The sequence below is a fragment of the Balaenoptera borealis genome (assembly GCF_965194805.1).
Source record: "Balaenoptera borealis genome assembly, chromosome: 9".
Taxonomy (NCBI): Eukaryota; Metazoa; Chordata; class Mammalia; order Artiodactyla; family Balaenopteridae; genus Balaenoptera; species Balaenoptera borealis.
In genome coordinates this window covers 22,649,279-22,672,622 of record NC_138873.1, presented here as the reverse complement: position 1 = coordinate 22,672,622, position 23,344 = coordinate 22,649,279, and the positions used below count along the sequence as shown (strand labels likewise).

Sequence of the window (23,344 nt, the reverse complement as noted above, 5' to 3'; positions counted from 1 at the left end):
AAATAACAACACATACCACAGAAATACAAAGGATTATAAGAAAATATTATGAAGAACTATATGCCAATAAATTGGACAACCTAGAAGAAATAGAAAATTCTTAGAACCATACAACCTTCCAAGACTGAACCATGAAAAAATAGAAAACCTGAATAGACCAACCTCTAGTAAGGAGATTGAAACAGTGATCAAAGCCTCCCTAAAAAACAAAACTCCAGGACCAGATGGATTCACAGGTGAAGTCTACCAAGCATTCAAAGATTTAATAACTAACTGTCCTTCTCAAACACTTCCAAAAAATTGAAGAGAAGAGAACATTTCTCAACTCATTTTACGAGGTCAACATTACCTTGATACCAAAACTAGACAAGGACGACACACAAAAAGAAAACTACAAGCCAATATCTCTGGTGAACATAGATGCAAAAGTCCTCAACAAGATATTAAAAGGATCATACATCATAATCAAGTGGGATTTACCCCAGGGATGCAAGAATGATTTAATATCTCCAATAAATCAACATAATACACCACATTAGCAAATTGAAGAATAAAAATCATATGACCATCTCAATAGATGCAAAAAATCTTTTGACAAAAGTCAATATCCATTTATGATAACTCTCAAAAAAGAAGGTATAGAGGAAACATTCTTCAACATAATAAGGGCCATATATGACAAACCCACAGCTAACATCATATTCAACAGTGAGAAGGTAAAAGTATTTCCTCTAGGATCAAGAATGAGACAAAAATGCCCACTCTTGACACTCTTATTCAACATAGTATTGGAAGTCCTAGCCAGAACAATTGGGCAAGAAAAAGAAATAAAAGGCATCCGAATTGGAAAGGAAGGACTAAAACTATCACTATTTGCTAGTGTCTTGATTTTATATATAGAAAATCCTAAAGATGCCACCAAAAACCGTTAAAAATGATAAGCAAATACAGTAAAGCTTCAGGGTACCAAATCAATATAAAAAAATATGTTGCATTTCTATACACTAACAATGAACTAGCAGAAAGAGAAATTAAGAAAACAATCCCATTTACAATTGCATCAAAAATAATAAAATACCCAGGAACAAATCTAACCAAGGAGGTGAAACACCTGTACACTAAAAACTATAAGACATTGTCAAAAGAAATTGAAGAAGACAGAAATAAATGGAAAGATATTCTATGCTCATGTTGAAAGAATTAATGTTGTTAAAATTTCCACATTGCCTTAAGCAATCTACAGATTCAATACAATCCCTATCAAAAACCCAACAATATTTTTTTCTCAGAAATGGAAAAAAAAATCCTAAAATTTTTATGGAACCACAAAAGACCCCAAATAGCCAAAGCAATCTTGAGAAAAAAGAACAAAGCTGGAGGTATCACACACCTTAATTTCAAACTATATTACAAAGCTATAGTAATCAAAGCAGCATAGTATTGGCAGAAAAACAGACACACTGATAAGTGGAACAGAATTGAGAGCCCAGAAATAAACCCACACATATATGGACAATTAATTTATGACAAAGGAGCAAAGAACACACAATGGAGAAAGGACCATCTCTTTAACAAGTAGTGTTGGGGGACTTCCCTGGTGGCTCAATGGTTAAGAATCTGCCTGCCAATGCGGGGGACAAGGGTTCGAGCCCTGGTCTGGGAAGATCCCACATGCCACAGAGCAACTAAGCCTGTGCACCACAACTACTGAGCCTGCGCTCTAGAGTCCGCGAGCCACAACTACTGAGCCTGAGTGTCACAACTACTGAAGCCCATGCACCCTAGAGCCCGCATGCCACAACTACTGAAGCCTGCCCACTCTAGGGCCCGTGTGCGACAACTACTGAGCCCCTGTGCTGCAACTACTGAAGCCCATGTGCCTAGAGCTTGTGCTCTGCAACAAGAGAAGCCACCTCAATGAGAAGCCCGTGTATCACAATGAAGAGTGACTCCCACTCGCCACAACTAGAGAAAGCCCGCTTGCAGCAACAAAGACCCAAAGCAGCCAAAAAAAAAAAAAAAAAGAATTGGGGAAAACTGGACAGCTACATGCAAAAGAGTGAAAATAGACCACTGTCTCACACAATACATAAAAATCAATTCAAAATGGATTAAAGACTTGAATGTAAAGACTGAAACCATAAAACTCCTAGAAGAAAACATGGGCAATACATTCTCTGACATCAGTCTTAGCAATATCTCTGTGGATACGTCTCCTCAGGCAGGGAAACAAAAGCAGAAATAAACAAATGGGACATCAAACTAAAAAGCTTCTTCACAGCAAAGGAAACAATCAACAAAACCAAATGACAATCTACAAAATGGGAGAAGATATTTGTAAATCATACATCTGATAATGGGTTAATATATATAAACAACTCATACACCTCAACAACAACAACAAAAAATCTGATCTAAAAATGGGCTAAGAACCTAAATAGACATTTTTTTCCAAAGAAGACATGCAGATGGCCAACAGGCACATGAAAAGATGTTCAACATCACTAATTATTAGGGAAACGTGAATCAAAACCACAATGGGATATCTCCTCATGCCCGTTGGAATGGCTATTACCAAAAAGGCAAAAGGAGAGGATGTGTAGAAAAGGGAGCCCTCATATATTATAAGTGGGAATGTACATTGAAGTAGCCACCATGGAAAACAATATGGAGGTTCCTCAAAAAATTAAGAATAGAACTCCCATATGATCCACCTATTTACCTGAAGAATATGAAAACACTAATTCAAAAAGATATAGGCACCCTTATGTTCATCATGAACATTATTTATAATAGCCAAGTTATGAAAACAATCTAAGTGTCCATATTTGAATAAACGGGTAAAGAAAATGTGGTATATATACAATGGAATACTACTCAGCCATAAAGAAGATGAAATCTTGCCATTTATGACAAAACAGATGGACCTTGAGGATATCATGCTAAGTGAAATAAGTCAGACAGAGAAAGACAAATACAGTATTATTTCACTCATATGTGGTCTATTTTTTTAAATAAAATAGATGAACAAACCAAACCAAACAAAAACAAACTCAGAAATACAGAGAACAGAGTAGTAGTTACCAGAGGAGAAAGGGGAGGGGGGTGTTTGAGGAGAGGGCAAAATGGGTAAAGGGGTCAACTGTATGGTGATAGATGGAAACTAAGCTTTTAGTGGTAAGCATGCTGTAGTGTATACAGAAGTCAAAATATAATGTTGTACACATGAAACTTACATAATGTTATAAACCAATGCTACCTCAATTTTTTAAAAGTTTGTTCTTTGTTCTTTGAAGAGATCAACAAAATTGAAAAAAGTTTAGCTAGACTACCAAGAAAAAAAGAGAGAAGACCCAAATTACCAAAATCAGATATGAAAGAGTGGCATCACTTTGGTGTTTTACAGAACACAATCAAGAAAGTGGAGTGACAATCCATAGGATGGAATTTATAAATCATATCTCTGAAAAAGGACTTATATCTTGAAAATATAAAGAGCCATTACAACTCAATAATAAAAAGATAAATAACCCAATTTAGAAATGTACAATGGATCCAAATAGACATTTTTCTAAAGAAGATAGATAATTGATCAATCAGCACATGAAAAGATGCTCAACATCATTAATCATCAGGGAAATGCAAATCAAAACCACAATGAAATACCACACCAAACTCACTAGGTTAACTATTATAAAAAATAAAGACGGGGAGTTCCCTGGTGGTCCAGTGGTTAGGACTATGTTCTCTCACTGCCAAGGGCCCAGGTTCAATCCCCGGTCAGGGAGCTAAGATCCTACAAGCCATGTGGTGTGGCCAATAAATAAATAAATAAATAAATAAATAAATAAATAAATAAATAAAGACAAAAACAAGTTATGACAAGGATGTGGAGAAATTCAAACCCTTAGAGAAATGAAAAATGGTGCATTCACTGTAGAAAACACTCTGGCTGTTCCTCAAAAGATTACATAAAGTACCATATTACCCAGCAATTCTACTCCTAAGCATAGACCCAAGAGAACTGAAAACAAATGTTACACAAACCTATACACAAATTATCTTAGCTTTATTCATAAGAGCCAAAGAGTAGAAACAACTCAAATGTCTATCAACTAATGAATAGATAAATAAAATGTAATATATCCATACAATGGTATTCCTATACTGCATTAAGGAATCAAGTACTGATACATGCCACAATGCAGATGAAGCCTGAAAACATCAATACTAGGCTAGGTAAAGAAGCTAATCACAAAGACCACATAACGCATGATTCCATTTATATAAAATGGAATTTATGAAATTTATATGAAATGTTGAGAATGGGCAAACGTACAGAGATGGAAAGTACTTTAGCAGTTGCCTAGGACTGTTGGGAGTTGGGAAGAAATGGGGGGAAATGCTAACAGCTATGGACTTGTCTGGAGGGGATACAATATTTTTAAATTAATTGTGGTAATGGTTACACAACAGTGAATATATCAGAAACCATTTAATTGTACACTTTAAGTGGGTGAAAGGCATGGTCTGTGAATTATATATCACTAAAGATTTTAAGAAGAAGAAAGAAAAGGAGGAAGAGAAGGAGGAGGAGATTCATTAGCTTATTGTGTTTCTTGCTTCATCCATTTAGGGAAAATCTATGAACCCTCTGAATTATGGAAGTTTCTAAATGGGGAATATAATTCACATCAGTCTCCTTGACAGCTTTGGTTTCATGGGTAGATCAAAATAAGTCATACTCCATTGTTGACCTTGTGGGGACTGGAAATATTTTACTTTTCTCTCAGATTATCCCATTGAGAAATTGCTTGGCTGTTTTAGAAGACCCTTCCCATTGGGAAAGTATTTCAACTCAGTCCTGTAAAATGATAAAAGATCTGTGGTTATGCCACAAAATACTTGTATCCTGAACTCACCCATGTATGTCTTTTGGTTTACACCACCGTATGCAGCAAAGCCTGGTACCTGGGAAGAGGTCATTTCTGTTGGGAAGGAGCAATGAATACAACCATTATAATTTCTGATTTGTAGATTAAAACAAAAAAATTAAATAATTTTCCTAATGAGAAAACTTTGCTTTGGTTGTATAATAAGGTGATTTCTATGAGTTTTCCAGTTAATGTTACTTGTAAAAAAATTAACTAGACTGCCACTTATGTAGCAGTGTCTTCACCTTAGTCATTCAGAAGAAACTTCTTTGAAATAGTTTTATCCACCTGCTTGTTTCAAACAGGATTCACAAAAATGTGAAAAAGATCATTTTATGCTAATTAGGACATAGAATTGGGATGAGATTGGATATTAATGAAAAAGCTGAAAATTGAAAAACTTAGGGTACCAGAAATGTCAGTAACTAATCTGTGTAGAAATATGACTTCAAAGAATATGCATTAATATGCTCTTAGTAAACTCCACTGAAACTCCCCATTTAAGATGAAGTTCTTTCTCTCTTGGTGGGATATTTCTTCAAATAACTTGCTCAGGAACCATCAAGGCATTACCTAACACACGAGGAAATGAGATTTGTACAGCTTAATTATTAAATTGACAAAGTAAGCAAATACTTCAATTCTTTCTAACTTAATGATATTTTCTTATTCTAAAAAGCCCATTTAATTATCACAGTACATTAGGTTTTCATTCTCAATGCTCAGTAGAGCCACAAAACGAAACAAAAGAATTCCAAATTGGAAAACTTGGCCTGAATGTGAAACTGGTAAATAATCTGCTAGGTGTCTTTCAAAAATAGGCAGGATTATAGTTTCTTGGGAGTTAGTAGCTCCCAAGAATTTCATTTGAATTCTGAATTTTGTGCTTAAAGGAATCACCACAATGTGATTCAGCGTTTTCCCCTCTTGCAGCATATGACTGGAAAGTAGTTCATACAGGCAAACAACTTGACTTAGTTTTCAGTAGAAGGTGCTTTATTTTTTTCAAATATTATGAAGTAAACATGAAAGAATAAATATTATCTTCAAATTCAATATAAGGTAAGAATTGAATAAATCTCGAAAATCATTGGATGTGGCATCAGCACTCCTCAAATAAGAGACAGGATGACTAGCATGTCTTTATCCCCTAAATTCTTATTACTAAACTATAACGTATCTTCATGGGCAATAGGAGTTGACAATTCAATATTTTGTGTCTCATTAGCTCCACCTACTGAGTGCTGGTCACATTTCAGAAAGAGTTACAAGTAAATGCAAAAGGAACCAAATCAAAGTAACAGAAGGATGACAATAGAATGATTGTATCTCAGCATTTCTTTTAATCCACGCTATTTGAATAGACATGCAGTAACCAGAGCAGTGACTGTCAGGTCAAAAAAAAAAAAGAATTATCTTTAAATTTCATTTATATAAGTATGACACTTAATTTGATTAAAATATTTGACAAAAGCAAATATTAAGCCATACCAGCCTTACTCATCAGAATTATAATAAAAATTATATAAAAAATACATGTGAAAAATCTTTGCAAACCACAAAACACTAAAAAATTTAAACCATTCTATACAATTTAACCCATAATGGAATGCCATTTTCAGTTTTAATTTTTTTCAAAAAACTTTAAAATGCTACAACTGAACTTATGATCTAAGGTAGGCTGTTACTTTAACTTCGATTAATTAAAAAATTTGGGAAAGCTGAAATATTTCACTGGAAAGAGATTTTCCATATTGGATGTTTAAACCCCTTTCTTAGTATTTTCTCATATCTAAAAATAAAGGGGGGGGGGTATTTTTATAGCTTAAAGTCATATTTTATTTTTCAGTTTTGAAAATGCATTGAATCATGCACACTGAACATGGTGTATTAAGACTCAGTTGATGAAAATGGAGTGGTAATTCAAACTTCTGACTTCGCTGAAACAACTGAAAGAGTCAGGAAGCACATGAAGAACTCAAAGTGGTTAAGTATCAAGTTTATTGATATTCAACTGTTGGTAAGTCTTATAAAACAGAGTGGTTCTATTTGGAAAGAGTTCTTCTCACAAACTTTACCTCTTTTACCACCTTCCTGGAAATCTTGTCTGAAGTAATAAAATAACAATAAATAATAAAATAATAACTAATAATAATAAAATTAAAATTAAATAATTCCATATATCTGATTAAATACATTCATTACATGTTTTTTTCCTACCATATGCATAATGCAGGTAGAACAGCAGGATTGAGGAATCAAACAATGCTCCCATTACATGTTTTCTCATCCACAGTCTCCAATCGTATAATAAGCAGCTTACTAAATTTGAAAGCATCTAAATATCTGTAAACATTTAAATATTTGCCACTTTTCCCTGAAATTTCTATTTTGTCTGAACATTTCCTTTTCACGTAGAGCCTTTGATGTTTTGAAAATATAAACATAGACAAAATATTGAAGTCACTAGTAGTCTCCAAATGCAAATACATGAATGTTTAGCAGAAATCTTCCTTTGGCCCAATTCCTTCCTACATTCACATTTTCCTGGCTGTAAACCTCTGGTGATGCCCCAGAGGTTTCTCAGCATGAAGAGCCCAATTATGAAATAGGCAAAACTCCACTCAAAGCTTATACATGCAGTTACAAAGTGCTCTGGAGAGGTTAAAAAACTGGTAAGAATTTGGTCCACTGAATATAACCTGCAGTGATATTGCTAGAGAAGACAAGAATTTGAATGCACGTAGGTTGGAAAAATAAATTACCTCGTTGCCTTGAAGGCAATCTCCTTGGGTCAAGGCTAAGACCTTTTTCTTTGGTGTTGTGTGGAGAATTATCTCTATCACTTTTTTTTCTCCACGTAACTAGGTGGTTTGTGGTCAGTAATCTGCTATTTTTTCACAAATTGTCTTTCAAAAAATGGAAAGGGTTCTCATTAGTTGAATGGGAATGATTGATCATGATAACAAATGTCTTTCTCAAAATCCATCATGACTTTAAATCAAGGTCAGGGTATGAATAGGACTTCTACCTTCCTCATATTTATTTTCTCTCTCTAGGTTTGTATGTCAGTCTGTGTCTAGCTAATGTCAACAGCAGAAGAAAATAACATCATGCTTCAAGAAATGCAGTCTTGTTAATATTTATTTAAGAGGTACTGACTTGCTAATGATCATCAGAAAACATTTCAGTCAAAAAAACAAAAATGTACTTGTGTCTACAAATACATTTAATTTCCATAGCAGAAACTTTAATTCAAGGAGAAAATAGACTAGTCCTGAGACTAAGGATGGTGGCACAAAACATAATATTTGCAAAGGTCAGTACAACTTACTGATTAGGGTTTCTATGCCAAATAACTTGCTAGACAGTTTACATTCATTATCTCATGTCGTATTCTTACCAACACTATGAACTCCATATTATTATGCTTGTTTTACCAGGAAGAAAACTAAATTTAGAGAGGTAAACTAACATATCTAAGGTCATCCAGCTAGACAGTGACAGAAGAGAGAACTGAAGTCTAGCGAATCTCCATTCACTAGGAAAAATGCATCCTGGCAAGGAGCTACATGTGATAGGATTAAGAAGTACTTTTTTCTAATTCACTTAGAATCAGAGTCAGCTCACCCAGCTATGCGCCTGTGGGACTGTCTGCCCAAATTGAGTGAGTTTTTCTCATTTATACAAAAATGTCCAGGGATCTAGTACCAGCCCCGTGTGGTGGCAAATGTTCTAAAACTTCAGGGAGAAGTTTGCTTTTAGCTCAGTTGATCAGAAATAGGATCATACACATAAAATTTAAACTTAGCCTGAAAAAAAGTATAGAATTTTAACTAGGAAGATGAAGAGTGGGAAGGTAAAGCAGGACATTTTTTGGAAAATGCAAAGGATCCACCCATTGTTCTGTGTATTCTCTTAATCTCACAGAAACATATACCTACCCAAACACATACACCCACACCCACACAAAAAGAAATCTTCAGCCTACAATTACTATAGGAAGCTGTACATAGAATATTTGGCTCAAAGGGAGTGTGTAGCATTATTAAAACCTTGTTTGAATGCAGATAAAGTTCTTCAAGGGGTTCAGAAGAACCTTTTATGAAGAACTCATGCTCAAACAGTACTTTCACTAACAGTCTTGAAATTCTAGAAGGTTGTTGATGCTTTTGAGTTGTGACATAGCAGGAATCAGGGGAAGGTCTCTATATCATATCTGTGATACCACTTGATTCCAAATTGCTCTGTCTACCAACTCCAGGGTCTTGCTTTTTCACAAGATCTCCTTGTGTCATTTGACAATTGATAAGCAATTTTCAGCCAGGTGTGACTTAGGCATTCTTTTATTTTCTTATCCATCAAATCTCCATTCATAACTGTTACATATCTCAATAGATTTAAGATCTATTGGCATAAAATCATTTTTCAGATTATTATTATTGTAAATTTTATCCAGTGAGGCAAATAACTCCATAATTATTTTCTTTGTTGTTAACATAATTGCTTTAAACAAATTAACTTATAAAATCATCATTAGAAACCTGCCACCTCACCCAAAGTAAGTTGCCTTACATACATTTTACAGATAAAAAATGTTATTAGGAACTTGCAGCCCATAAACTCATCTTAAATTGTTTGCATCTCAAAAACATAAATGATGGGACTGGTTTCCATTCGTTGCAGTGTACAAGGATCTTGTGATGATAAGGTCACTAAAGGTCTCTAGACATTCACAAAACCTTTCACTACATCTTGAAAAGTATGTACCCTGAACATATAAAGCTGGATAAATCATTCCTTCTAAAACTATCAGAGACTATGTGATGGTTTTAGTTCATCTGACTCATAAAACTCGAATAATTATAGTCAGTAGCATATTTATATAATCATCTCACATATGGTTTCATATTTTACCAGCTCCAGTACATTTGCATCCTGAGATCTATATTAACATTTTAAAGGTAAATTAGCATATCCTAATACTTAATAAGTAGGAATTCATAGAAAAATGGACGTTAAAATTTTCTTCTAAAAGGGAGAAAATATGGTTTATATATTAGGTGTTCATAGCAGGGAAAGGCATTAATCAGCTTTCAAAAGCTAAATTTGTCTCAAGCTCATTATTATTCAAAGCAATGAATTTTCCCTGGTAACATGTCACAAAGCGAATAAAGAATGGAAGTTCTAATGATAGCGCAGCAATTTAGCACAGGGTTTTAATTCAGTAATCTGGAGTTTATGCACATAAGACTGATTATATGCACCAAAGTTTGATTCTACAAGCATTTCATAAATTAAAGGAATGCTATGTATTTCAACAATGCAAAATATGATTCAGTATATACTGAAATTAATAAACAGTTGGAGTATACTGCTTTGCCAAATATAAAAGAATCATTACTTTTCTCCACACTAAAGCATGCAACAAAAGCACTTCCAATTTCTCATTGTGTCCAACATTGGAAAATTACAGCAAATTGATCACTTATAGAACCTATACTGATGAAAATCAGGGTGAAATCAAGGATAAGCACTGACAAATGAGTAATATTAAGATTGGGCTTCTGAGTTTGACTCTATAGCAAATAATTTCACAAAAACCACTGACTGTCAGATGTTTAGTTCCCTGCAGATACTTGGTTCACAGAAAATAATTTAATAAAACTGAGCATGAACGAATTTTAAAATTTAGTATTTCTGAGGAAGATGAGTAAAGCCTCCAATCAATAAATCTAAAGGGTCCCGTTACAGCGCCATAATGCTCACTAACTCCTTTGGTATTGAAGTAATTTGAAATAATATGAAAACTTGGGCATGTTAAAGGTATATGCTAATACACTCATATTTGTAGTCATCACTAAGTTATTACTAAGAATATTAATCCTGTGCACATAGCCAACCCTAATACCTAAGTTTCTCATGTGCTAATGGCAATTTGTAATAACTTCAGATAAGAGCCCTCCAAAGTCAGGTCTATTGACGCAGATTGTCTCATATTGGGAGAATCTGTTAATTGAAGAATTACACTAACACACCTTCAGGTTTATCTAGGAATCACTTTTAGGAGAAATGGCCATGTCTGAAAATCTTTTGGAATATGTGGACTATTCAAAAAGTGTCAGGAAGCATGGAAGTTTTGGGGAAGTTAATGTGAATCTGAGAGTTAAGAAATATTCCATCTTCCAGCACATCTGAAAGATAAACACCTCAGCTACCTAGAGCTATCTTTTTTTTTTTTTTTTCCAAAAGCGACTGTGCAAGTTGGTCTAATTATTGCCTCTCTTTCTGCACTTTCTCCATATCCTTCCTTCCTTCCTCTTTAAGATTGAAATGTATTCAGGAACACATGTATTATAAAGGTTTCCAATTTAAAAAGAAAAAACATTTCCAGATTCACTTGGGTGGCTGAAGGTTGTGTTTAAGAACCACAGGGAAGGAAGGCATAGGAAACCATCTTAGCAGATGTTCAATAACTCTTGATCTCCATACTCCTGATTCAGAGGCCTGTGTCTGGTCTCAGAGAGAGCCAGAGCAATGGAACATCTGTATGCCAAATTACCATTCTCTCACTTGGGTATGTCTCATATTCATGCTCCCCAAGTGTCTTAGATTGGGTTTCACAAGAATGGACTTTGAGATGATGACATGTGTGCAGAAGGTTTATTGAAGAGTGCTCTCAGGAGTTGACACTGTAAGGAAATGAGGAAAGTAGGACTGAGCAGATGAAGAAACATTTGCCATGTGGTTGCAACTGAAGTCTCCATCAATCCCAAGGGTTGCTCCAGAGCTGGAATGGCCCTTTAGAGTTGTTCTGAAATGGGATGGGAGCAGGCCTTTTAGCTCTGCATCAGCCAGTTTCTGGCCACATATCCTTTCCCTCTGGGAGGGGACACAAGCTTGGGTGAGGCATTTCCCTGCAATGGAGGGCTGTGTTCAGTGAAGAATATATGCATTGCCACCAGCCAATATTCCCAGCAGCGGGGGTGTGGTGCAAAGGCAAAGCGCCATAGCGTTCACCACCCCAAGAAGAGAGCTCTGACTCAATCAGGTTATTTCCACTAAATAAGAACACGTCATTAGGCATGGCCTTCTCTACCATACCTACTCATGGCCAGTTTCAGCTGGTGCCCTAAGAGCTTGTTCGGTCTGTTGAAGCCAAGTAAATTGGCCTGCTTTCACCCAAAACATAAAGCAAGGACTCTAGCAAAATGGGTACTTAAATATTTATAGACTTATCTTCAGTACAACTTCTCAATAACAATCACATCAACAACAATAATAAAATAGTATTTTATGTTAATTTGGTACATACAGTGCTAGGTACCATGTTAAATACTTCTATTTAATCTATCTTACTTAATCTTAATAGCAACCCTATGAGATGTGTACTGTTATTTTTATATTACAGATGGAAAATTGAAACCTAGAAAAAAAACCTGACAAATGTATTTAATATCACATGACTGATAAGTCATGCAACTTAGGGTTTCACACTCCATCATTGTAAGAACTTTACTAAACTATCTACACAACTTGACTTATTACTAACCATATACTACTTGACACTTGAAAAGAACTCTGTTGACTTCTTAATTTTAAATGTAAAGTTAGATCTACTGTGTTACAAAGATTGCAAAATTGACATTATACTTATTCAAAGCTCATATGATCTTAACTCTTCGGAACATTGTCAAGAACCATGAAACCAGTGTAAAAGTTTTTATGCCCTGGTAGAAATGGAGTAATGAGGATTGGGTATTCTTTTCTGCTTTCTTCATAACAACAACTAGAAAACTGGATCAAAAAAGGTAACCATCATTGTAAAATATGAGACAGCCATTGGAAAACAAGCAGCACAGGACTATAATCACCGAGAAGAGGGAAGCAAACCACGGGAGCCTTGAACACAAGAACTTATTTCCTCGAGGCAGTTTTCAGGCCACTGGTCAGGAATTGGAAACCCTAATAGAGCCCAAAGTCCTCCCTGAATTTAGGAACCAGAGGCAGCATCTGAGGAGGCAGAGATGGCTAGAATTTGGAGGGCAGCGTACTACCAAGGTGGGAGCTAAACAGAGAGAACTTCAGAAATCTGCAGGGGGTTCCACTTAAGGCTTTGACTGAGTACTGATCTGCTTATGCATGAGAAGAAACTTCCCATGGCTAGAGAAAGAACCACCCACTAAGATTTAAAGTACAAGCCGGGCTGAGAGTAATTTGTGTCCCCACAGGAGAGTGGAAAGACCTTGTAAAGCAATGTGTACCCTGTAGAATACTTAGAAACATATTATTTGAGTTGTGAGCCTAAATACGCCATATACTACAAGTTAATCTAAACTCAGCTTTGCAATGCTTTGATCAGGCCTCAAGGGTATCCAACTGATTCTGGTGACCTACCCGCATGCCAGACAAATTCTAACACTATTGAAAGGATGACAATACAATACAGCAACCAACAAGTCAGGCATCCAGTATTAAAAATTATCAGTTATATAAATACCAGGAAAATATAACCCATAATGAGGAGAAAATCAATCATTAAAAAGAGACATAAAAATGACAGAAATGATGGAACTAGAAAATAAGGACATTAAACAGCTATTAAAATATACTCCATCCTCAACATCATTCATCATCAGGGAAATGCAAATCATAACCAGAAATGAGAAGTCACCTCACACCTGTTAGAAGGACCATCATAAAAAGACAAGAAATAACAAGTTTTGGCAAGGATGTGGAGAAAAGGGAACGCCTGTGCACTGTTGGTGGGAAAATTGGTGCAGCCTCTATGGAAAACAGTATGGAAGTTCTTCAGGAAATTAAAAATAGAACTACCACGTGATCCAGCAATTTCACATCTGGGTATTTATCTGAAGGAAACAAAAACACTAACTTGAAAAGATATATGCACCCTTATGTTCATTGCATCTGTGTTTACAATAGCCAAACATGGAAACAACCTAAGTGTCCATCAGTGGATGAATGAATAAAGAAAATGCAGAATATATATGCAATGGAAAATTATTCAGCCATAAAAAAAGACAGAAATCTTGCAATTTGTAACATGGATGGACCTTGAGGGCATTACACTAAGTGAAATAAGTCACTGAGAAAGACAAATATGATATGATCTCACTTATAACTGGAATCTAAATTTTTTTTAAAAAACTGAATTCATAGATACAGAAAACAGATTGCTAGTTGCCAGAAGTGGGACATGGGGGGGGTAAGTGAAATGGGTGAATGGGGTCAAAATGTACAAATTTCCAGTTATAAAATAAACAAGTCATGGGGGTTTAATGTACAGAATGGTGACTGTAGTTAATAATAATGTATTGTATATCTGAAAGTGGCTACGACAGTAAATCTCAACAGTTCTCATCACAACAGAAAAAAATTTGTAACTATGTGTGGTGATGGATGTTGACTAGACTTGCTGTGGTGATCATTTCACAATATACAAAAATATCAAATCACTCTGCTGTATGCCTGAAACTAAAATAATGCAATGTTATTTGTCAATTAAGACAAAAAGTGAAATAAATATATACTCCATCTACATTTACAAAGGTAGAGAAAAATATGAACATGATGCTCAGAGAAATGGAAGATTAAAAAAAGACCCAAATTAAACCTCTACAGCAGGGCTTCCCTGGTGGCGCAGTGATTAAGAATCCGCCTGCCAGTGCAGGGGACACGGGTTCGATCCCTGATCCGGGGAGATCCCACATGCCACGGAGCAACTAAGCCCGTGCTCCACAACTACTGAGCCTGCACTCTAGAGCCCGCGAGCCACAACTACTGAAGCCCGCGCACCAAAAGCCCGTGCTCCGCAACAAGAGAAGCCACTGCAATGAGAAGGCCGCGCGCCGCAACAAAGAGTAGCCCCCGCTCACCACAACTAGAGAAAGCCCATGCACAGCAACAAAGACCCAACACAGCCAAAAAAGAAATAAAATAAAGTAAAATAAATACATTAAAAAAACAAATAAACCTCTAGAGCAGGGTTGGCTCTGGAAAGATTGGCAATTTTTTTCTTAAAGGGTCAGAGAGTAAATATTTGGGGCTTATGGGCAATATGATCTTTATTGCAAACATTCAACTCTCACGAAAGCAACCACAGACAACACATAAATGAATGAGCATGACTACACTGCAATAAAACCTTATTTTACAAAACGAGTGGGCTGATCCATGGACAATAAATAGTTCTCTGACCCCTGTCCTAGAGATAAAAATATCAGAAATGAAAAATGCCCTGAATAGGATTAGCTTCAGATAAGATTCTGTACAAGATCAGGGAAATTAACATAGTGACTATTCACAATGAAACACCATGAGAACAATGATTTATAGAGAGAATCAGGTATGTTTGGCAACATATCAAGCAGTCTTGATATATACACATATTCTTAGTCCCAGAACAAGATGTGAAGGAGAAAGAAAAAATATTTGAAGAAATAACGGCTGATTTTTTTTTCCAAATGTGTTGAAAACAAATCTACAGATACAGAGAGCTCAACAAATTCCAAGCAAATGAAGAAACTGAGGTTTAGAGTTGTTAGGTAATTTTGCCAATGTATTTTCATTACAAGCTATGATTCAAATTCATGTTTGCTGTTTAAAGAACCCAAGTTTTTACTTATTTGGTAGGCTTCCTCTCAAACTTGATAGAATGACTCTAGTCTCCATAATAAGAGCAAAGATCATATTTATTGAGAAGCCAAATATGCATCAAGCACTGTGCTTCATGTTATCGCCTATATTCTCTCATCTAATTACAGTATCTCTATTAGATAAGAATAATTTTCCCCATTTTACAGATGGAAAAACTAAAACTCACAGTTAAGACAGAATGTTTAAATAACAACCAGTAATGGTAGAAAAAGACATGAACTCAGGTCTTCTGGATTTACAGGCTGTGTTCTCCTATAGAGCTTGGCTATATGGATGGAGTATCTGAAAAAAGAAGTAAAGCATACATATTATATAACTAGAAACCATGTAGTTTAGGAATATTTAAAATACAAACTCATTGATAAAGATGGAAAACAAGGCCTTCAATTTAACCATTAGGTCAAGTAATTACTGGCATCATAAAAATTACTGACAATAAATCTCAGAGCTAGTACAATAGCTCCAAGTATGGTTATAAGACTTAGAATCAAAAAACAAAAAACAAAAACATAGATTGTGAAATTATTTACAAATCATAGAATCCAGTCTTTTCATTTTGGAGAAATGGAAACACACCCCAGAAGGTTAAATAACTTGCCTAAAATAACATCATTGGTTACTGACCCTTTATTCTAAGCCATCCCCAATTGCATTCCAGAAAATACAAATTATTCATGCAGAAGGACAAACCCAGTTTTGGCAGGTCAGAGATTTCAATGAGATGTGAATTGGTTAAGGATTGTGATTTATGAATTGAGGCAGCTATCCAGACTGCCTTATCTCAGCTGTCCTTCTGTGAAGCACGCTCTTGTGAGCACCTAAATTGACTTCTATTCCATCCCATTCAACAGTCATTGGATAGCTCATGTGGAGGGGGGTAAATACTATAACAGTACAAAACTTCTATAGAGATCATTTCTTCTTGTTTGCCAGATATAAAATAAGCCAAGATAGTTTACGACACTAATCTGAAGGATTTAATATGTCATGCCTCATTTTAAGCAAGTTCTCAGCAGTATACACGTCAACTACATGCATGTATACAAATGTACATATGTACATACAACACAAGCACACATTCTCTTATGTAAGCCCCATGAAGGCAGGGGCCACAACGTTCTTACATATTACCAATACCTTACACAGCAGTTGATACTGTAGGTGCTCAATATTTATTGTATGAATGAGAAAAATGGGTGAAAAAGCACAAACACATAGAAAAGCATAGATCTAGAGCAATACATATAACTCAATTTTAAAGTACTAACTTAGAGCAGATTATTAAATAGTAATAATAAATAACATATGGATTGATTTTCACGTGTAAGCTGTCATGAATAGTGCTTTTCTACACTTTTAATTTATTCAATACTGTCTTGGGTTCTGCACAGAATCAAAGGTTTATCCCCCTTCCGGGTTAGACCACAAAGGTCTTAAATGTTTTTAATCTCAGAAATTTTAGGACATCAAGAATATCTGTCAAAGATTATATGTGACTTTAGATTAGTACTGGAAGATAACAGCGATCAATAAATGCCAGCAATTTGTGTGTATGTGTATAGTAGTAGTAGCAGCAGTAGTAGTGCTAAATCTGAGCTTGCCTTCACCCCTCTATCTGAAGTTAAAAGCTTTAAGCAAGTTTGAGCAAGTAAGCTGGTATGGTTGCCTCAAATTTTTGGCCATTTACTCAGGAAATTGATAGAGGTGTCCTGGTCATTTTTTAAAATCTTTGAGGCTTGGAGAGCAGAGGTAGCTTTTAATGATTAAATTTACTCAAAGCCCACTGGGGTTCAATCCCACTAGTCCTTGCTGAGCAAAAGTCCATGTCTTGTCATCTTAGTAATAGACCCTAACAGAAGAGACACGCCTCCCAAATAGATTAAACAGAGATGAAGAGAGAGACACTGAAAATAGACATGGCATTTGCATGTTATTTATCCTTCCCTGAAACATTCTTACTCTGGCCAACACGAAGTTTCTTTACATTGAAGAAAGTAGTGGTTCTTCCTTGTTTAAGAAAGATTATTAATATGTTAATATCCTGTAGTCTCCACAACAAGGAAAAATGAATAGAAAACAATTGATGGTTCAAGCTTTCATTAAAGACAGGAGGAATAGTCCTCCAAATGCTTTAATAATCCACATGCAACAACCCTGTGAGGTAAATACTATTGTCATCCCCAGGTAAAGAAGCTGAGATTGAGATCTCAAATCTAGCCAAATGGTGAAACCAGTGTAGATTTTCTGACTCCAGAGCCCCTGATCCCAGATACCATGTGGTCATTTCGCCTTACACTGAGGCCAAATGGGAAAGAAACATTGGCTGAATTCATTTCTGTGGAGTCCTTCATGTTTCTCAAGTACTCCCCCAGCATGTATTATACTTGGTTAGCTCTCTGCATGGCCTTTCATATTCACAATGAGATCTGGCCAGGAGCATGAGATAAGGGCCAAGCTCTGCAGAACCATCCAGCTGCTGTGTGCCCTGATAACTCTCTGAGCTCTTCTCAGGAGAAAATAAGAATGTCTGAGCTTATTTCCCCTTCATTCCCTGTGTTTCAGGATCCTAGCAATCAACCTATTAATATCCTCAATAATATCCTTTAGCTTGTCATTTAACAGCAAGTAACTCATTCACTGTCTGTCTCTACCTGGTTTGGCCACTTACTAACTGTAACTTTGGATAAATTGCTTAAACCCTCTAAGCCTCATCTGCAAAATAGATCTATAAGAGTACATACTTTACGGAGTTGTAAGAATTTAGAGGGAGAATTTGTTTAAAACACTTAGTAGCAAATAGAAACCGTTCAATAAGCGCAATGCATTATTATTAGCTTTTAACTACAGGAGAGTTCTTTTCCCATCTGTTCTAGTCCTTCTCATGTTCCTTTCACATCAGGAAGTGGGGGCTCAATGTAACAGCACACAAGCCTGACCTCAAACTTTAGTTCTCATAAATTGATTCTAGGATTCTCTACGAAAGAAAGTACATATCCATGATTCTCAAATTGCATTTTGAAACAGCCAAGATTCTTGAATATTAGATTTACTCGATTTACACCCCCAGTCATGTGGTAGATTGTAAAATTACTGCAAATTCTTCATCTTTCCACATCCATGCCACTGGAATGTGACTTCAGATCTTCCCACTACTGGGATCCAAGTTTGCGGTGAGACTTGCTTTGGCCAATGGAATGTTAGCAATCATAAATCAAGCAGAAACTTGAAAAGCTCTTGCACATTTGGGCTTTTCCATTACTTGCTGCTTTGGGAACTCTGCAATCACCACCATAATAAGAAGCCTGGGCTAGTCCCCAAAACGACAAGAAACATGTGCCATAGTCACCCTTATCACTCCACCCAAAGCCTGCCAACCACCTGACATGAGTGAAGTCATTCTAGATAATCCTTCTGGCAGCTTATCTGCATACTGACCACACATACACGTGAGAATCCAGCAGAAGTCAACTGAGCCAGCCCAGACAAGGAAAAATAATCACCCAAACCATAAGCTAAATAAGTGTTTGCTGTTTGACCATTAATTGAGTGGCTTGCTATGAAAAAAATTCTTAACTGATATAGATATTGGTAACCAAGGATCAGGGGCTACTATAACAAATATGTTAAAAAAACATGACATCATCTTTGGGACCAGGCAGGAGGCAGAAGGTAGAAAAGTAACAAAGAAACTATTACTAATGTCAGGGAAAGCAATGAGAAACTATTAGTGAAGGCTGGAAAAGCAGTGAGGAAACTACTGTGACAGGCTGGAAATATGGTAACCTTTATTATATGTAGTGAGACAATTAGCACAACAGTCACCTGAAATAACTTGGAAGGTAAAAAATGTATTAATTAAATGTTGGATTTGACTAAGTAACATCCCAGAGAGAATACTAAAGGTAACAGTTTGGTACTCCTGGCCACATTTTATAAGGTATAAGAAGAGAGAGATTACCTAGTGAAGGAGCCTAGAGATGAGTTTGCAAAGAAAATTTGGGGAAAATATAGAGGGATCAGGACTTGCTACACAGGAATTCCTTTCTTTCTTTTTTTTTTAATCCCTAGTGTTGGCCAGTAAAACTTTTTCATGTAAAACATGGTTTGAGGGTAAAAAACAAATCATTCATGTGACTATAACAGCCTTGATAAGACTCAAATACTTAAGGCATGACTAATGATCATCTCAATCAATTAGACAAAAGTTTTCTAAAAATCTTAAAAGCATGGTCTCAGAGAAGCTTAATCCAAAAATAGCAGTAAATAAATAAATAAATAAATAAATAAATATCTGTAAAATAATTGTGGGTGTAACTTTTTTTTCCAAATTAATTGCATTAAATCTAATACAGGGGCTTCCCTGGTGGCGCAGTGGTTGAGAATCTACCTGCTAATGCAGGGGACACGGGTTCGCGCCCTGGTCTGGGAAGATCCCACATGCCACGGAGCAACTAGGCCCGTGAGCCACAACTACTGAGCCTGCGCGTCTGGAGCCTGTGCTCCGCAGCAAAGAGAGGCCGCGGTAGTGCGAGGCCCGCGCACCGCGATGAAGAGTAGCCCCCGCTTGCCGCAACTACAGGAAGCCCTAGCACAGAAGCGAAGACCCAACATAGTAATCAATCAATCAATAAATAAATCTTTAAAAAAAAAAAAAATCTAATACATAGAAAACTCAAAAAGTGATTAAGGGACTTGTACGGGTAAAAGAACTACTAATTTCAATTAAAATAAAATAGTGGTGAAATTGTAGAAACGACTTCTGATGCCTCAACTTTCTTCTAACAGGAAGCAGTTTGAGGAAGATAATCAGCTTTGAATACAGCCATTCTTTTAAATGCAAAAGGGAAGATATTTTCAGCCAAGGACCCACTTCCATTAAGCGGTAGAGTACAGTAAACTAGGGAGCAGCTTTCGGGGAATACTACTATACCTTAATCACGGACATTTTCTCACTCCAGAATAGGAAGAACTGGCAACATTTCCCCTTCAAGATTTCAAAATTGTTATGGACCAGTGACAGTGATGTGCCTCTTGCTGGAGTGGAAGCATCTATTGGAATCATCCTACCCCTTATCACCATTGTATATTGACTTTGTAAGGAAAATAACTTTTCCTTTTGTTTCATTAGATTCTGGATCACCAAGAGTCACCTCTGAGCCACATCCAGATTTGCACATGAGACAAATCACAGAACCCTGGACTCAAACTTTAATGCTATAATTAGATGAGAGTTCTGACATCCTGGGATGAAGGTGAAGACATGTAGGAGAGATATGAATATATGTGATCATAGGACACACTGTGGTAGAATATAAAGTTGGCCACAGATTTTTTTCTGTCCTTGTACCCACAGCTCTGCAACATGACTTTGAAGGTCCATCAAGACATAGAATCTATTTCTTGAATCTGGGTTGGGATTGTAATTCATCTTGCCTAATGTAACATCAGCAAACATGAAGCAAGCAGAGGCCTAAACAATGCTTGCACACTGGGGATTGCCCTCTTTTGCTGCTTTTGGAAATTTGCAACTATTAACATGTAAGGAAGCTCAGGTTGTCACCCTAATTAACAGCCCTACCAAGTATCATACATGTGAGGCCAACCTCACTATCTTATCTGGTGAGTTCACCTTACATTTGGAAAGTAAAACTTGGCATACATCATTCATTTCTTAGCATCTTCCCCTTGGGAGCAGGTTGCCCACAGAGATCAATAGTTCTAATCTGCTCTTTTCATGCATAAATCTTATACAGGAGTGGGGCGCTCCATGCCAGAAAGGCAGCCATGATACAGCATTGACCTGGCCTGCACCTGTGTCTGCCTGAAAGTCACACTTTCCCAAAGAGTTAAGCTATGTCCCTTTTCCAACCAAATCTTTATGGTAGTAAGAGTGTAACAAAGGTGACATTTTGGTGCCCATCTGCCTTATTCCTTTGTCTTATGATTCAGTCGGGTCATAACCCATAAGAGGAAGACCAGTATTATTTATTTTGCCTCTCATAGATCCCAACAATGAAATGATGCTGCATTTTCCTCTTCTACACATGCAATTAAGGTTCAAGACAATTTCATTCATCTCTGGAAAAACACAGGAAGAACTTTGATGATTTTTACAAGTCTGACACTTGAATATATTTGTCTAAACAAAAACATTTACTACTGTACAATGGTAGAAGTCAAAGCAGGATTCCTCTCATGCAAATGATTGTTTTGGCTTTTGGATACCCCTTCGAAGGAATCAACACATAGCGAACCTGGAATTCTGTTTCACAGAAGATGAGAATATATACCAATTTCTCTTACTCAGCAGTTCTGAGGGGTGATTACATTGCCCATTTTTATTTTTTCCTATCCAGTACAACAGTCTGGTTCAACAAGGCCACGGCCTCTTGCTCATTGGTTATAACTACATGTGTTATGCAATCACTTCTCCACTTGCTGACAAGAGCAAGGAAGTCAATTGGAGTTATCACTTTCACAGATTGCAAACAAAACAAAGATGAGAAAAGCAGGTGAAGAAATCAAGTTTGATCAACCATTGGCTGAATAGTGTTATAGGTGGCTGGAAGATAGCAAGCAGATGTATTATCAGTTAGAAGGCAGCCACGTGTGGTTCTTGGCCCCTGCTCATTCTCAGTACCCATAACCATGTCTAGCAGATGGTGTGTCTACTGAGGACAAAAGAAAGGGAGGGTGGGATTATTCACATGATTTATGCTAGATCCTGGTCTTATCTTGGTTAGCAGTATCCTATCTTTTTCCTTAGAATCGAGATCTAACTGCAGATTTTTCCATGTCTGTGGTAAGTATTCATCAAAAAGACAAAGATAGTAACACATCAGTAATATTCAGTGATGTAATAGCTATCATAACCTGCTTTACAGTTTCTTAAACTTCCCAGAAATCAGTTTTATTCCATGGAAGTAAAAAAGAAAGAATCAGGAATATTTCCCACATACTTATCTTTTCAGACATACCTAAAAGGAAACCAAAAAAAAAAAAGATCACTTGACATTTCAGAGAAAACTCTAAGCTAAAGAGTCCACTGCTTTACGCGCAGACAATTCTTAGGTAACTGAGAGGCACTGAGTGTCAGAACCCTTGCCGGCCTGGCCTCCTGCTTTACTGGCACTCCTGTCTGTCTGGCTGGCTATGCTGACAGTGTAAATCAAGGGATTATCAGATTGACCACATGCCCTAGTCTTTTGTTTCTTTGTTTTTGTTTTGTTTGGGGAGGGAGAGAGGAAAGTTGACTGGAGCCCCAGAGATCTATGAAAAAAAAAAAAAAAAAAGACAGAAAAGGAGGAGGGGAGAGAAATGTGCAGTGATAAGTGCTTTCTGTTGTAAAAGTTGACAGAAAATAAGAGTTTGATTCTGGCAGAAACAAACTGGCAATGTGGGTCAAGGATTAACCCACAGGGATGCCGGGATAACATCTCCTGAGACATGTCTCTAAATTACATCAAAAACTTCTATGAAGGATGTGTAAGTATTATACAAGCAGCAGCAACAATTGTATGAGCCCTATCTGTTATTCTAACCTGATCTGCATGAGTGCTGAAGAATAAGGTCCTCTACATGTATGGAGAATAATATAAATATCAACCATTTACTTCAAAATATTCTGAATTTAAATAACTGTCACTAGAATAATTCAGGACGTACTTTTAGCTGTTGGTGCTTTAAAGCTGATCGCTCTCTCAATTTGACAATTGAGAAGAGAAGCTGTAATG

At 36.4% G+C, this 23,344-nt stretch overlaps 1 protein-coding gene across 2 annotated transcripts in view; it reads left to right on the top strand.

The window, feature by feature from the left end:
- GJE1 (gap junction protein epsilon 1) overlaps positions 1-23,344 on the top strand; it is a 98,314-nt gene that overhangs the window by 72,077 nt on the left and 2,893 nt on the right. The window contains exons 2-3 of one of the 2 annotated variants that reach the window (XM_082405583.1): positions 19,964-20,863; positions 22,378-22,413. In XM_082405583.1, coding sequence (XP_082261709.1) covers positions 20,858-20,863; positions 22,378-22,413 — 42 coding nt within the window. In that variant the 5' untranslated portion in view covers positions 19,964-20,857. Of the gene's footprint in view, positions 1-14,884; positions 19,120-19,963; positions 20,864-22,377; positions 22,414-23,344 lie in introns of those variants that run through there. The other variant, XM_082405584.1, reaches the window with a different exon arrangement.